At 39.4% G+C, this 17,102-nt stretch overlaps 1 protein-coding gene across 1 annotated transcript in view; it reads left to right on the top strand.

The window, feature by feature from the left end:
• Positions 1-16,786, top strand: part of LOC111140926 (THO complex 3) — a 19,028-nt gene extending 2,242 nt beyond the window's left edge. The window contains exons 3-6 of the mRNA XM_022493192.1: positions 829-1,033; positions 3,023-3,184; positions 3,304-3,404; positions 16,186-16,786. Coding sequence (XP_022348900.1) covers positions 829-1,033; positions 3,023-3,184; positions 3,304-3,404; positions 16,186-16,349 — 632 coding nt within the window. The 3' untranslated portion in view covers positions 16,350-16,786. The remainder of the gene's footprint in view (positions 1-828; positions 1,034-3,022; positions 3,185-3,303; positions 3,405-16,185) is intronic.
• The last annotated feature ends 316 nt before the right edge of the window (positions 16,787-17,102 follow it).

Here is a 17,102-nt window from a genome sequence, read left to right on the forward strand (position 1 = left end):
GCGGGGCTCGATCCCAGGACCCTGAGATCATGACCTGAGCCGAAGGCAGCGGCTTAATCCACTGAGCCACCCAGGCGCCCCAGTTGGTGAAATTTTTAATTGACATGTTCACTGTGGGCCACTGGACTTTGTTGACAAGACTTGTCCCTGGAGGTGGAATCTTGTAGTGCTTTCTCCAAGTAGACAACTGGTGATGCTTAAGTGAGTTAGGTAGCACGTGGATGAACATTAAAAACCGGCTTTGTATGTATTTTAATGCCTACCAGAAAAAAAGATCTAGCCCATAGAATTTATTGCTAAATGGAAACTGAATTTATTTAACTGAAGATTTTTGAGTCAATTTTAAGAAAAGTCTTGAATAAAGAAATATAGCTGTTATTTTTATATATAGCTATATATATTTATATATATACTTAAAAATATACTAACATGGATAGGATAAAAATTGGAAAAGTGGCATGTGAATGACTAGAGTTTGGGAAATGCTGGTATAAGACTAGGGGGCTTTGGAGTCAAATCTGGTTTAGATCTTGGGTGTGTTACTTCATGGCCTTGACACTTTGGCTCATCTCTCATATCATTCATATCTTCATATGTAATATGGGGATAATAAAGTATTCCTTAGAGAATTATCATGAGAGTGCACAGGGGGCAATTTGTAGACGAAAGTGTTGGACTCATAATTGGTGAGTAAGTAGTCATTCCCTTCTATTGACTAGGACCTTGGTGAATGAGGTTTGGAGATAGCTCTGGTCTTCGTAGGATTAAAAAAGTTAACTGCAGGATTATAGGCAAACAGTATCTTGCTGATTATATCTGGGTTTCCAGGGGAGAACATTAATATCTGCTGGAGTCCTGATGGGCAGACCATTGCTGTAGGCAACAAGGATGATGTGGTGACCTTTATTGATGCCAAGACACACCGTTCCAAAGCGGAGGAGCAGTTCAAGTTTGAAGTCAATGAAATCTCCTGGAATAATGACAACAACATGTTCTTCCTGACAAATGGCAATGGTTGTATCAACATCCTCAGGTGAGAGGGTTCTAGCTTAGGGACTGTCATATCTTTGTGCTGGGTGCTGTATGGATACAGAATGAATTAGTTGCAAGCCTGGCCTGAAGGAGCTTAAAAGACAAATGGTGATAAAGAATCCTGACCTCTGGGCGCCTGGGTGGCTCAGTGGGTTGAGCCTCTGCCTTCAGCCCAGGTCATGATCTCAGGGTCCTGAGATCGAGCCCCACATCGGGCTCTCTGCCGGGCAGGGAGCCTGCTTCCCCCTCTCTCTCTGCCTGCCTCTCTGCCTACTTGTGATCTCTCTTTCTCTCAAATAAATAAATAAATAAAATTTAAAAAAAAAAAAGGACTTACTGTAAACTCTTGTACTTAAGCATGGTAGTTGTGTTTCAGTCTATTGGAGTAATTATCTGTATGGAAACTCAAATTATCCCTTCTTCAGCTAATGGGAGCCTCTTCAAGTTGTTCCTGAGTCTTTTTTGTTTGTTTGTTTTTTTGTTAACATAATCCAGGTAGTCTTCAGTTTGTTGCTCTCTGGTAGGACAGGGTATCCCAGGTTCACCTTGTATGTTTCCTGGCTCAGACCTTTAATCAGAAAATTCTCTAAGAATCCCTGGATTCTTTTTCTGAGAAAAGGTACTGAAACTATAGATGTCCATATTGCTGATTTGGTCATTATTTCTAGACCTTTCCTGTGGACAGAGCAAGGACATATAAGTGTTTATTTTTAAAGATTAAAATATGTGAATTGTAAATTGATGTTGATAACATTGAACTAAAATTCAGGACTAGTAGAATCCTACTGGGGGCACCTGGGTGGCTCAGTGGGTTAAAGCCTCTGCCTTTGGCTCAGGTCATGGTCTCAGGGTCCTGGGATCGGGCCCCACATCAGGTTCTCTGCTTGGCAGGAAGCCGGCTCCCCACCCCCATCTGCCTCTCTGCCTACTTGTGGTCTTTCTCTCTCTGTGTCAAATAAATAAATAAAATCTTTAAAAAAAAAAAAGAATTCTACTAAACATCTTCTATATTATAAATACTCTTTCCTTCGAGACTTCGGTATTTGAGTATTCTGATTCTCAAGGACACTGGATACTTATTACCTTTCTCCATGTTACACATAGAGGTATCTCAGAATAACAGTATTACCACTACCACCACCAATGTGATTACTTAAAATAGTAAATTTTGCTTTTTGCATTGTTTTCCTCATTTTTCTTCCATTAAAAAAATAGTTAATATTATCAGAGTGTAGAGCTACTATGTACTATGCCTTTCTTTTACATGTATAGTTTCTACAAGAAGCTATATATGTAATGCTCATCACCAGTCCCATGCTGATAAGTCTCTAGTCATTTTGATTGTCAAAGTTCATTCTTTAGATTCCTCAGGAAGGGTTCATGGGACAATATTCTTTAAGTTCATACTTACAGCTTACATACCTATAAAACTTACAGATATTTAATTGTGTTTAGTATTTGAGCTCTTGTAATTGATAGTTTTGCTAGATATAAAAATCCTTGATTCCTGTTTTCTTGCTTGTATATCTTAAATATATTATCCCATTTTCTTTTGGCATAAAGTCTTACAGTCAGAAAGGTCTGATGATAATCTAATTTTTTTAAAAGATTTTATTTATTTATTTGACAGATCACAAGTAGGCAGAGAGGCAGGCAGAGAGAGAGGGGGAAGCAGGCTCCCTGCTAACCAGAGAGCCTGATGTGGGGCTTGATCCCAGAGAGGGGAAGCAGGCTCCCTGCGAAGCAGAGAGTCTGATGTGGGGCCCGATCCCAGGACCCTGAGACCATGACCTGAGCTGAAGGCAGAGGCTTAATGCCCTGAGCCACTCAGGCGCCCCATAATTTTTTTTTTTCTAAAGTCCAGGAAAGTTTGAATTACATCTGATACTTGGTTTGTTGTCTTTGATTTTCTTCTTTAGTATCTCCTGTGGTCGTCTTAGTACCATAGTCCTCTTCCCATAGTTTAATTGTTGTCTGTCTTGTTTCTCAGCTACCCAGAGCTGAAGCCTGTGCAGTCTATCAATGCTCATCCTTCCAACTGCATCTGTATCAAATTTGACCCCATGGGGAAGTACTTTGCCACGGGAAGTGCAGATGCTTTGGTCAGCCTCTGGGATGTGGATGAGTTGGTTTGTGTTCGGTGCTTTTCTAGGTAAGCAGCTCTGCTGGCACTTTCCTTGTTGGATAAATTAATTTGACTTTATTTTGGATGAAATTGTGCCCTACACTTACTGGGTTATTCTAACGTGTCCTGTCTCCACTCTGTTACAGGCTGGATTGGCCTGTGAGGACCCTTAGTTTTAGTCACGATGGAAAAATGCTGGCATCAGCCTCGGAAGATCATTTTATTGACATTGCTGAAGTAGAGACAGGTAACTGATACCCTCACTACCATAGTGAGTCTTCTGTCTGTCATCTGTTGGCCATCAAGACTTCTCCTGTCATGTGTTTTCATCTTCACATTACTACTTCACTTGCATTAGCATAAATGAATTTTCTTCTTAAGAATTTTCTTCTTTGTTTATTAGGACTATTATAGTCAGGTCATAAGGGAGCAAAGAGTTCAGAAAGGAGCAGGTCTGAAAAAAAGTGATTTAGGAAAATATTTTGCATTTTATTAACTTTTAATTTTTCTGTTACGAAAATTTTAAAATATGGAAAATAGGAGGAAGAAAAAAGTGGTACTTGTGGTCCCACCTCTAAATACAACCTCTTTTAGTGTTGTGGTATACTTTTTTTCCCTAGATTTTGCTGTATGTGAACTTAAAATAATCTAAGGAATTAACAAAATACATGTGATTTGCTTTAAAAACAACCGGTAGAATTTGAAAATAGAAAAATGAGAGGAGAGTATTCATTTTATGAAAGAATTTCCTTAGCTTTACTTATTTTTAATTAATAATTTTTTATTATCAAAGTATGATTGACATATGATATTATATTAGTTTCATGTATGACAGTGATTTGACAGACATACACATTAGTCATTGATCACAATAAATGTAGTCATCATCTGTCACCATATAACATTATTATAATATTATTGACTATATTCCTGTTGCTATACTTTATATCTTCAGGATGTATTTATTTTATAATTGGAAGTTTGTACCTCTTAATATTTCACTCATCACCCCAGCTTTCTCTCCTCTGGCACCCAACAGTTTTCTTTAATTATGACTCTGTTTCTGTTGTTTATTTATTTACTTGTTTCGTTTTTTAGATTTCATGTACAAGTGAAATCATATTGTATTTGTCTTTCCTGATTTATTTAACTTAGCTTAATAACCCTTAGGTCCACCCCATGTTCTCATAAATGGCAAGATCTCATTCTTTTTTTATGACTGATTAATATTCTATTGTGTATATATATATCAGATCTTTATTCATTAGTCTATCCATGGATACTTAGGTTGCTCCCATATTGTGGCTATTGTAAATAATGCTGCAATAAACATAGGGGTGCACATACCTTTTTGAATTAGTATTTTGTTTTCTTTGGGTAATTACCCAGTAGTGGAATTATTGGATCACATATTTCTATTTTTAATTTCTCGAGAAATCTCCATACTGTTTTCTACAGTGGCTGCACCAATTTCTATATCCACCAGCAGTGTATGAGGATTCCTTCTTCTTTACATCCTCACCATTTGTTTTTTATTATCTTTTTGATACTAGCTATTTTGGTAGGTGTGAGGTGATATTTCATTTTATGTGCATTTCCCTGATGATCATTGATATGAGCACCTTTTCATGTTTGTTGGTCATCTGTGTGTCTCCTTTGGAAAAATGTCGGTCTAGGTTTTTTGTCCCCCTCGCCCCGCACCTTTTTTTTTTTAAAGATTCACCCATTCGGGAGAGTGAGAACATGAACGGGCCAGGTGGAAGGGGCAGAGGGAAAGAATGTCAAGCAGACTCCCTGCTGAGTGTGGATCCTGACATGGGGCTCAATCTCAGGACCCTACAATTGTGACCTGAGCCAAAATTGAAGAGTTGGATGTTCAACTGACTAAGCCACCCAGGCACCCCATTTTTTAATCAGCCTACTTTTTTTGTTTTTGTTTTTTTTTTTAGTGTTGAGCATAGAATTGTCTTATATATATATATATATATTTTTTTTTTTAAAGATTTTATTTTATTTATTTATAAGACAGAGAGAGATCATAAGTAAGCAGAGAGGCAGGCAGAGAGAGAGAGGAGGAAGCAGGCTCCCCACTGAGCAGAGAACCGGATGTGGGGCTCCATCTCAGGACCCTGAGATCATGACCTGAGCCGAAGGCAGAGGCTTAACCCACTGAGCCACCCAGGCGCCCCCTTATATATTTTTGATATTAACCTCTTATTGGATTTATTATTTGGAAGTATCTTCTCCCATTCAGTAGGTTGCCTTTTTGTTTTGTTGATGGTTTCCTTTGCTATGCAGAAGCTTTTTATTTTGGTGTAGTCCCAGTATTTTATTTTTGCTTTTGTTTCTCTTTGCTTGAGGAGACATATCCATAAATACATTGCTAAAGCTGGTGTTCAAGAGATTGCTGCCTGTGTTTTCTTTTAGGAGTTTTATCATTTCATATCTCACATTTAAGTCTTTAGTCCATTTTGAGCTTATTTTTGTGTATGGTGTAAGAAAGTGGTCCAATTTCATTTGTTTGAATGTAGTTGTCCTGTTTTCCCAGCACCATTTGTTGAAGAGACTGTGTTTTTTCCATTGCATATTCTTGCCTCCTTTGTTGTAGATTAATGATCATATTAAGTGTGGGTTTATTTCTGAGCTCTCTCTCCTGTTCCATTGATCTAGCATATCTGTTTTTGTGCCAGTGCCACACTGTTTTGATTACCATAACTTTGTAGTATACCTTGAAATCTGGGATTGTGATACCTCCAGCTTTGTTCTTTCTTAAGATTGCTTTGGTTGCTCAGAGTCTTTTGTGGTTCCATACAAATTTTGGGATTATTTGTTCTAGTTTTGTGAAAAATACTGGTATTCTTTTTTTAAAGATTTTATTTATTTGACAGACAGAGATCACAAGTAGGCAGAGAGGCAGGCAGAGAGAGAGAGGAGGAAGCAGGCTCCTTGCCGAGCAGAGAGCCTGATGCGGGGCTCGATCCCAGGACCTGGAGATCATGACCTGAGCCGAAGGCAGAGGCTTAACCCACTGAGCCACCCAGGCACCCCCAAAATACTGGTATTTTGATAGGGACTGCATTGACTCTGTGGATTGCTTTGGGTGGTATGGACATTCTAACAATATTAATTCTTCCAGTTCTGGGCATGGTTTATTTTTTAATTTGTGTCACCTTCAATTTCTTTCTTCAGTGTCTGATAGTTTTTAGAGTATAGGTCTTTCCCCTCCGTGGTTAAATGTATTCCTAGGTGATTTATTCTTTTAGGTGCAATTGTAAATGGGATTTTTAAAAAATTTTTCTTTCTACTACATCATTATTAATGTATAGAATGCAACAGATTTCTGTATATTAATTTTGTTGCCTGCAACTTTATTGAATTCATTTTTTCTAATACTTTCTGTGGAGTCTTTACAGTTTTCTATATATAGTATCATGTCATATGCAAATACTAACAGTTTTACTTCTTTCTTACCAATTTGGGTTCCTTTTTTTTTTTTTCTTGTCTGATTGCTGTGGCCAGGACTTCCAAGACTGTGTTGAATAAAATGGTGAGAGTAGACATCTTTGTCTTGTTCCTGATCTTAGGGGAAAAGCTTTCAGTTTTTCACCATTGAGTGTGATGTTATCTGTGGGTTTTTCATATATGGTCTTTATATGTTGAAGTGTGTTTCCTCTAAATCCATTTTGTTGAGAGCTTTTATCAACAGTGGGTGTTTATTTTTGTCAAATGGTTTTTCTGTGTCTATTGAAATGATGATATGGTTTTTATCTTATTGATGTGATGTATCACATTGATTTATTTGCAAATATTGAACCATCCTGGAATAAATACCACTTGACCATGGCGTATGATCTTTTTAATGTATTGTTGAATGTGGTTTGCTAATATATTTTGTTGAGGATTCTTGCATCTATATTCATCAGAGATGTTGGCCTACGGTTTTTTGCTTTTTGTTTTTGTTTTTGCCTTTTTTTTTGGGTAGTGTCTTTACCTGGGTGTGGTATCAGGGTGATGCTGGCCTCATAGAATGAATTTGGAAGTTTTTCTTCCTCGCCTATTTTTTGGAATAGTTTGAGAAGAATAGGTTTTAACTGTTCTTTAAGTGTTTGATAGAATGCACCTGTGAATCCATCTGGTCCTGGAGTTTCGTTTTTTGGGTTTTTTGATTACCAGTTCAATTTCATTACTAGTGATTGGTCTGTTCAAATTTTCTCTTTCTTCTTGATTCAGTTTTGGAATATTATAGGTTTATAGGAATTTATCCAGTCTTTTGGGTTGTCCAATTTGTTGGCATATAATTTTTCATAGTATTCTCATATAACCCTTTGTATTTTTGTGGTGTCAGTTATTTCTTCTTTCATTTCTGAATTCATTTATTTGCGTTCTCTCTCTCCTTGATGCGTCTGGTAAAGGTTTATCAAACTTGTTTATGATTTCAAAGAACCAGCTCTTAGTTTCATGGATCTTTTCCAGTGTTTTTTTAGTATCTATTTCATTTATTTCTGCTCTAAAAAGTTTCCTTCCTTCTACTAACTTGGGGCTTTGTTCTTTTTGTAGCTCCTTTAGATGTAAGGTTAATTTGTTTATTTGGGATTTTTCTTGTTTCATAAGGTAGGCCTGTGTTAGCATAAACTTTCCTGTTAGAACTGCTTTTGCTGGATCCCAGAGATTTTGGATTGTTGTGTTTCCATTTTTATTTGTCTTCATTTAAAAAAAAAAATTTTCTCTTTGATTTATTCATTGACACTTTGGTTGTTTATGCTGTTTAGCTTCTTAACGTTTATGTTTTTTTCCAGTTTTTTTTTCTTGTAATTGATTCCTAGTTTCATACCATTGTGGGTCAGAAAAGATGCTTGATAGGGGTGCCTGGGTTGTTCAGTCTTTGGGCATCTTCCGTTCGCCCAGTTCGTGGTCCCAGGGTCCCAGGGTCCTGGGATCTAGCCCCACATTGGGCTCCCTGCTCAGCGGGAATCCTGCTTCTCCCTTTCCCACTTCCCCTGCTTGTATTTTGTCTCTTGCTGTCTCTCTCTTTCTATCAAATAAATAAATAAAATCTTAAAAAAAAAAAGATGCTTGAAAAAATTTCAGTCCTCTTAATTCATTGCACCTTGTTCTATGGCCTACCGTATATGATCCATACTGGAGCATATTCCATGTGTGCTTGAAAATAATGTATGTTCTGTTGGTTTTTGTTTTTTTTTAAATTTTATTTATTTATTTGACAGAAATGACAAGTAGGCAGAGAGGCAGGTAGAGAGAAAGCAGGGGGGAGGCAGGCTCCCTGCTGAGCAGAGAGCCCAACGCAGGGCTTGATCCCAGGACCCTGAGATTACGACCTGAGCTGAAGGCAGAGGCTTAACCCACTGAGCCACCCAGGTGCCCCTATTCTGTTGTTTTTGAGTGGAATGTTCTGTATATATCTGTAAAGTCCATCTGGTCTAACGTGCTTTTTGTTGATTTTCTGTCAGGATGATCTGTCCATTGATGTGAGTATGGTGTTAAAGTCCCCTACTATTGTATTACTGTCAATTGCTCCTTTTATGTTTGTTAATATTCACTCTATGTTTTTAGGTGCTCCTATCTCCTATGTTAGGTACATAGATAATTAAAATTGTTATATCCTCTTATTGGATTGATTCCTTTATCATTATTTAATTCCTCTTTTTGTCTCTTGCTATATATAGTCTTTGTTGCAAAGTGTATCTTGTCTGATAATTTTTTTTTTTTTTTTTTTTGGTGGGCAGCAAGGCAAAGTTTATTGGGCAATAGCAAAGTGATAGTACAAAGGTCCCGAGGAGGAAGGGGACCTGAGAGGGTTGCCTTTGTCTGATAAAAATATCACTACCCCAGCTTTTTTTTCACTTCTGTCTACATGGAATATCTTTTACCGCCCTGTCACTTTGAGTCCATATGTGTCTTTAGGTTTGAAGTGAGTCTTTTTTTTTTTTAAAGATTTTATTTATTTACTTGACAGACAGAGATCACAAGTAGGCAGAGCGGCAGCAGAGAGAGAGGGAGGAGGAAGCGGGCTCCCTTTTGAGCAGAGAGCCCGATGCGGGCCTCGATCCCAGGACCCTGGAATCATGACCTGAGCCGAGGGCAGAGGCTTTAACCCACTGAGCCACCCAGGCGCCCCTGATGTGAGTCTTGTAGGCAGCATATAGTTGGGTCTTGTTTTTTCAGCCATCCAGTCACCCTGTATCTCTTGATTGGACCATTTAGTCAATTTACATTTGAGTAATTATTCATAGGTATGTATTTATTGCCATTTTGTTCATTGTTTTCTGTTGTTTTATGGTTCTTTGTTCCTTCTCTTGCTCTCTTTCCTTGTGGTTGATGGCTTTCTTTAATGTTATGTTTGGATTACTTTCTCTTTATTTTTTATATATCTATTACAGGTTTTTGATTTGTGGTTACCATGGAGTCATAAATAACATCCTATGTGTGTAGCACTCTATATTGTTGCTTAAACTTGGACACATTCCAAAAAGCACTGAATTTGTACTCCCCCTCAACATTTTATGTGTGTATCATATTATATATCTTTTTATTTTGTGTATCCCTTGAGTAATTTTTGTAGATGTAATTGATGTTATTGCTTTGTGTTTTAACCTTCATAATGGCTTTATAAGTGATTAGTCCACTACCTTTAATCATATGTTTGCTTTTACTAGTGGAATTTTTTCTTTCATAATTTTCTTCTAATCATGGCCCTTTCTTTTCACTTCAAGAATTCCCTTAAATATTTCTTGTAAGGCTGGGTTAGTGGTGATGAACTCCCTTTTGTTTGGGAAACTCTTTATCTCCTTCAATTCTGAGTGATAGCCTTGACAGAATGATAGCCTTGCCAGGTAGAGTATTCTTGGTTGTAGGTTCTTTCCTTCCAGCCCTTTGAATGTATCATGGCCACTCCCTTTGGCCTGCAGGGTTTTTGCTGAGATCAGCCTATAGCCTTATGGGTTTTCTCTTATATGTTGCTGCTTTGAAGATTCTCTCTTGATCTTTAATTTTTGCCATTTTAATTATTATGTGTCTTGGTGTGAACCTTTTTGGGTTCCTCTTGTTTGGAGCTTTCTTTGTTTCCTGGATCTGATGTGTGTTTCCTTCCTCAGATTCAGGAAGTTTTCAGTCGTTACCTCTTCAAATACATTTCCTGCCCCCTTTCCTCTCTCTCCTCCTTCGTGGACTCCTACGAAGCAAATGTTATCATGCTTGATGGTGTTGTTAGAGGTTCCTTCACCTGTTCTCACTTTTATTATTCTTTTGTCTTTTTGCTGTTCATCTTAGTTACTTTCTTTTACCCTGTCCTCAAGATCTCTGATCCGTTCTTCTGCACCACCCAATCTGCTCTTGATTTCCTTTGGTGTTATTTTTCATTTCAGTTACTGTATTACATTTTCTGTCTCTTTGTTGAAGTTCTCACAGAGTTCATCCACTGTTTTCTCAAGTCCAGTTGAGTATCTTTAGGAGCATTATTGTGAACTTCCCATCAGTCATATCACATATCTCCATTTTGTTTAGTCCTTTCTCTGTGATTTTTGTCTTGTTTGTTCATTTGGGACATATCCCTCATTCTCCTCATTTTGTCTAACTGTGTGTTTGTTTCTATATGTTAGGTAGGTCAGTTACATCTGACCCTGAAAGTAGTGACTTTACATAGAAGAGGTCCTGTGGTGCCCTGTATGCTATCTGCCCTGGTCACCGGAACCAGGCATACTAGGGCTGTCCCCTCTATGGGCTGTGTGCACCCTCCTGCTGTGGTTGAGCTGTGATTGCTATGGGCATGCTGATGGTGGGGGTGGGGGCTGGCTCTCAGCCCAGTTGGCTTCGCTGACCTGCTTTGCCTGCTGCAGGCGCACTGGGCAGGGTTTGCTTCCCGTACTGTGGAGAGGCCTGGCTGCAGCTGCCATGGGCTCAGTGGTGGGTGGGGCTGGCACTCAGTCTGCTGTGTGTAATTAGCCTGTGTGACAGCTGCAGGTACATGCAAGGGCAGGCCTTGTTCTTTGGGGAGCCAGCTAAGAGGCCCAGCTGTAGGAACTATAGGCAAGCTGGTGCATAGGGTTATCTCCCCTGTACCCTGGGTGAGGAGTCACTTTGGTGGGGTCCTGGTCCCATGTGGGCCTGTCTGCTGGATATGGCAGGGGAAGAACTGCCTTGGAGGGGTGCCTGTGGAGGCCAGTGGGCTGGGTAGGGTGGGTGGTAGGGGAATGCTGGCATGGGGCATGTGTTGCTAACAAAGAGAGTGTTAGAATTGGCTTCTGCAAGCATCTAGCTATCTAGGCTCACAGTGGGCATGAAAAATGGCACCCACCAACACTTTTTTATTCCTGGAGAAGTCTGCACATGTTTGCCCTTCCCGCACACACCCTAAAATTACTTAGTAAATCTTCATGTATACTCTAGGCGCTTTTTAAGCTGCAGCTTCAGTGCCATCTCCGGCTGAGATACTTAGTAGTGTGCTGCTGGCTCTTTTGCCTTTCAGTTCAACTGGAGTTAAGCTGCCCTGATTTCTTTCTTTCTTTTTTTTTTAAAGATTTTATTTATTTATTTGTTCGAGAGTGAGAGAGAGCATGAGCACAGGCAGACAGAGTGGTAGGCAGAGGCAGAGGGAGAAGCAGGCTCCCCGCCGAGCAAGGAGCCCGATGTGGGACTCGATCCCAGGATGCTGGGATCATGACCTGAGCCGAAGGCAGCTGCTTAACCAACTGAGCCACCCAGGCGTCCCAAGCTGCGCTGATTTCTAAAGCTCCTGGAGTTAAGCCCTGCTGATTTTCAAAGCCAGACATGATGGGAACTTGTCTTCCCAGTGTAGGTCCTTACAGCCAGGATTGCCCTGTGTGGGATCCTATCCCTTCACTTCTCCATGCTTGTGATGGCTCTCCTGTTGGTGGTTATTTGCACAGGGGTTTGGTTCCCGGCCATGTCTCCACTCCTTCTACCCTTTCAGTGTGGCCTTGTCTCTATGGTCAGCTGTGGAAGATCTCTTCTGCTGGTCTTCAGATAATTTTCAGAGTTAATTGCAGTAGACATACTTGTTGCCTCAGTGTGTCTGTGGGAGGAGGTGAGCTCAGGTTCCTCCTACTCTGCCATCTTCTGTCATTACCCTCAGATTTGTTTTGTATTGTAGCTTTATTGGTTTTGGAAATACATGATGCTTTAGTAAAAGCATTTAAACTGAATAGAAGACTTCAAAGAGCAAAGTAAAAAAATTGAAATTCCACCATTTAAAATGCCACTGTTGATGACATTGTACTAAGTGTTGTCCAGCCATTCAGATACGCAGCTCCTTTGCGTCTGCCTTGTTTGTGTGATGTGTGGATCCTGTCCTGCTCCAGGCTGTGCCTGCCCCACCTGAGCATGTTACAGCTTTGTAATGTCAGCTCTGCTGCCGCTTGTAATGCAGTCCCGAATCCCATTGAATATGTCAGCATGTTCTCAAACTGCTGGTCTCCACTTATTTATGCCTGTGGGTGCTTTAGTTGCTCTGCTCTTTGGTGGCTTCTCATCTTTGCACCATTATAAGTAAAGCTGTGAGAAATATTCCTTATGGTCTTCACTTTGGGTCATCCTTTTGGGGAAACCAGTGAAGTGGGATTGCTTCCTCAGTCCAAGGTACTGACATTTTGTGAAGGACCAAACCGTGTACAGAAAGGTTATTGCAGTGTTTGTTCTTAACAACACATGCATGTGCATGTTTTTCCCATGTCGTCCAGGCACAAGTTTGTCTACCTCACCTAATACATATAAAATGTGATTTATCTTATTTTTATTTTTAAAAAAGATTTTATTTATTTATTAGAGAGTGTGAGCGAGAGAGAGCACAAGCGGGCGGGGGCGGGGGGGGGGTGGGCGGAGAGCAGCAGAGGGAGTGGGAGAAGCAGACTTCCTGCTGAGCAGGGAGCCTGACGTGGGGCTTGATTCCAGCACCCCAGGATCATGACCTGAGCTGAAGGCAGATGCTTAACCAACTGAACCAGCCAAACACCCCTTATTTTTTATTTTTTAAGATTTGTTTATTTACTTTAGAGAGAGAGCACAAATGGGGGCAGGGGCAGAGGGACAGGAGGAGAGAGAATCCTCAAGCAGACATCCAGCTGAGCACAGAGCCTACCACAGGGCTTGATCCCAGGATCCTGAGATCATGACCTGAGCTGAAATCAAGAGCCGGCTGCTTAACCCTCGGAGCCACCCAGGTGCCCCTAAAATATGATTTAGTTCACATATAATCTTTCAGGAATATATCAAATATGGCTGTATTAATTTTTCTAAGTAGTTCAGACACATACTTTTAACATGTTTTTTTTAATCTTTTCTATAACCTAGGCTAAAAATTAAAAGTCAGATGATTTTCAAAGGGAAACACAGTTATATTTATAGCATTATTTCATCATTATTTCATACATAAAAGGGAAATAGTCTCAATTTCATTATGAAGGACTAATTAAATAAGTTGTGATACATCCATATCACAGTGTGCCAGGAGAAAAACATAGTTCCGTATGTGCTGAAATGCAAGACTGGCAGGGCATTTTACTGAGTGAGCAGAGCAGGTAGCCAATCAGTGCACGTGTTGTGTTCCCACTTAGGTAAAGAAACTAAAGGTAAATTAGTAGAAAGACTTTTGAAAGAATTTATTTCAGACTTGGAAGATTGGGAGAAGATAAATTTTACTTTAAATTATTAATCTTAAGTATTATTACTGAAATCAAGTAGATAAAATGAAAAATTCAGTTTTTTAGTTACCCTAGGCGCATTTTAAGGACTTAAGTAGCCACATGTGGCTGATGGTTTCTGTATTGGATAGCACAGATGTAGAATGTTTCCATCACAGTGCTGTTTCCTAGTGCTGCTCTGTACCCTAGTACTGTTTGAATTTTATGCTGTAAGCATGTTTTTGTATGTTGGTTTGTAAAATAGTATATATGCTCAGTATAGAATAGTTGGAAAATGCTGGCAGTTAAAAGGAGAAATTAACAATCACACATAGGTCCATAATTTGGAGATAGCTAATTCCTAACATAGTATATTTCCTTCCAATCTTTTTCTCATATGTAGATATTTATATATCTATATAGATATTTTATATATAGACATTGATTCATCTGTGTGTGTATACATACACTATACTATGTATAGTTGAAGTCATATTTTAAGTAAAGTTTTGTGTTTTACATATTTTTAACAGTTAAATGTAAAAGTAAGAATTAATTTTATTTCTGATAACTTTTTTTTTTTTTAAAGATTTCATTTATTTGACAGAGATCACAAGTAGGCAGAGAGGCAGGCAGAGAGAGGAGGAAGCAGGATCTCCGCTGAGCAGAGAGCCCGATGCGGGGCTCGATCCCAGGACCCTGGGATCATGACCTGAGCCGAAGGCAGAGGCTTTAACCCACTGAGCCACCCAGGCGCCCCTGATAACATGTATTTTAACAGTCCACTTAATTTCGGCTTTTTAGACACACCATACATATTACACCGAGTCTTTTAGAACTTTAGTGATCTGGAGTAGTCATGTCAGTCCCAGATAGCACCTTATTTATCATTCAGAGATTAAACTTTCCAATAAAACTGTCAAGATGTTAAAGTTTATGAAGCCACATCGTTATTTAGGAAACATTTTAGGAGGCCTCTTCATGTCTGCTCTGGTTTTCTTGAACTGTATAAATTTCCTTATTTTTACCAATCCCACATGACGGACAAATGATGGCATAAAGGCTGGAAGAGAAGTAAAAGGAGGGTAGCAGCCTGTGAAACTATTCTTTATGTTTGTGTAATATAGAAATTTGCTCAGACATATAGCTAGACTGCCAGATACTAGCATCATGAGAAGTGTTTAACTGTCCCTGAAGTAGGATTACTTAACAAAGACGGTTCTCTTTCTCTCGCTCTCTCCACATACATATGTGTGCATATTATACATATATTTTAAACAGCTTTATTAAAATATAATTTACTGTATAAGTTGACCAGTTTGAAGTATATAATTTAATGTATCCTGCAACTTCAAAATAACACTACATTTTTTTTTTTAAAAGATTTTATTTATTTATTTGTTCAAGAGAGAGAGAGCGAGCACAGGCAGAGAGAATGGCAGGCAGAGGCAGAGGGAGAAGCAGGCTCCTTGACGAGCAAGGAGCCCGATGTGGGACTCGATCCCAGGACGCTGGGATCATGACCTGAGCCGAAGGCAGCTGCTTAACCAACTGAGCCACCCAGGCGTCCCATAACACTACATTGTTAATGTTTTATTACATTAATCTCAAGATTCATTACATGAATCTTAACATTAAAGTGGGACTAAAGGAATGATGGCTTTAGAAAAATCATGTTTAATTTCAAGTAAGAAGAATGACATTTTTGGAGGAAAAAAATCTGTTTGCAAAGCATTGTGATTTAGGAGAAAGACCTGTGGCTTTGGAAACAGATTCACTTCATATGCTGACTCCTATGAGTATGACTTAAGTGTTCAGTCACCTGTTCTTTATAAAATGGGGTTTAAAATCATTACTTGCCTTGCTGCATTGAGATTATACTTTATTTATAAACTATGATGCATCTGATTCCTAAGGGGTGCTCAACAAATACTAACTGCTGGTACTGTTTTTCTAGGGAGTATGGAATAGGTTTAGCTCATAGGCTCTGCATTCAGATCTTGCTGTGCCACCTACTTGCTTGTGCTCTCTCTCTGCCTCAATGTTTTGTGTAAAATGGGGTAATGATTGTACTTGTCCTGTAGGGTTAGTAGGTGGATTAAATGAGGGGCGCCTTGGGTGTCTGCTTTCAGCTCAGGTCATGATCAGGGTCCTGGGATTGAGCTGCATGTTGGGCTCCCTGCTCAGCAGAAAGTCTGCTTCACTCTCCCTCGCCCCCCCCCCATCCCCCAACCCCTGGCTCCTGGGCTCTCTCTCTCAAATAAATAAAATATCCTAAAAAAAGTGGATTAAATGAGTTAATGTAGGCAAGCATGTAATGAATGTGGTTTCTTCTTATTAACGTATTGATTGGTTTCTCTATATTGATTTTTATAGGAGACAAGCTATGGGAGGTGCAGTGTGAGTCCCCGACTTTCACCGTGGCTTGGCACCCCAAAAGGCCTCTGCTGGCGTTTGCCTGTGATGACAAAGATGGCAAATATGACAGCAGTCGGGAAGCAGGAACTGTGAAGCTGTTTGGGCTTCCTAATGACTCCTGATAGGAGGCCTTCAGGGAGAGGAGACGCTGGCAGAGGCCTTCCTTTGTGTATTAGTTCGGTCTCTTCTCTTGGAGTTGATGGGCTCATGAAGTGTTTGTAAATTGGTATAAATTATACAAGTCTTGTCAGTCTGCATATCCCAGTTCCGTTCTTGTTATGTGAACTTTCCCGTTCTTTCCCCTCCACAGGAGGCTTCTGCACGATAACACCAGCATATATTGTCCTCTGGGTACTTCCTGTCTTCCCTGCCTTTGTGTGTATGGTATACTTTGTTGGGTTTGCTTCTGCTTGGACAGTACCTACCTTGGGGGGTGGGGTAAGTGAAGAAGGTGAGATGGGAATGGAGATTTTTTACAGTAAAAAGAAATGTATATAATTTTGAGATTTGAGCATTTAATAAAACTGACTTTAATTATGGGACTTCTACGACTTTAAAAGTTACGGTATGTTTGTTATTATTGTTGCAGATATTGGGAGATGTTGCAGTTTTGCATTTAAAAAAAAAATCTCAGGTTGGATTAAAGGTTGACATTCTATCATTTAATGTCCTAACCAAGAATTCTGTGAAATGCAGGGACCCAGCATGAAGTGTAAGTGCAATAGCAAACCTTAAATTCTTCAGCTTGAGTGTACCCTGCCTTAATCTACAAAGGATTTGAGAACAATAAATTTATGGTAAACATTGAGAAAAGCAGTAAAATGTAAGCAAATCCAAAATCAGGAGAAGACATACAGATAAGAATAGAAAGTTGA

The sequence above is a fragment of the Enhydra lutris genome, unplaced genomic scaffold (genome assembly GCF_002288905.1).
Source record: "Enhydra lutris kenyoni isolate GAN:26980312 unplaced genomic scaffold, ASM228890v2 scaffoldscaffold5, whole genome shotgun sequence".
Lineage (NCBI taxonomy): Eukaryota > Metazoa > Chordata > Mammalia > Carnivora > Mustelidae > Enhydra > Enhydra lutris.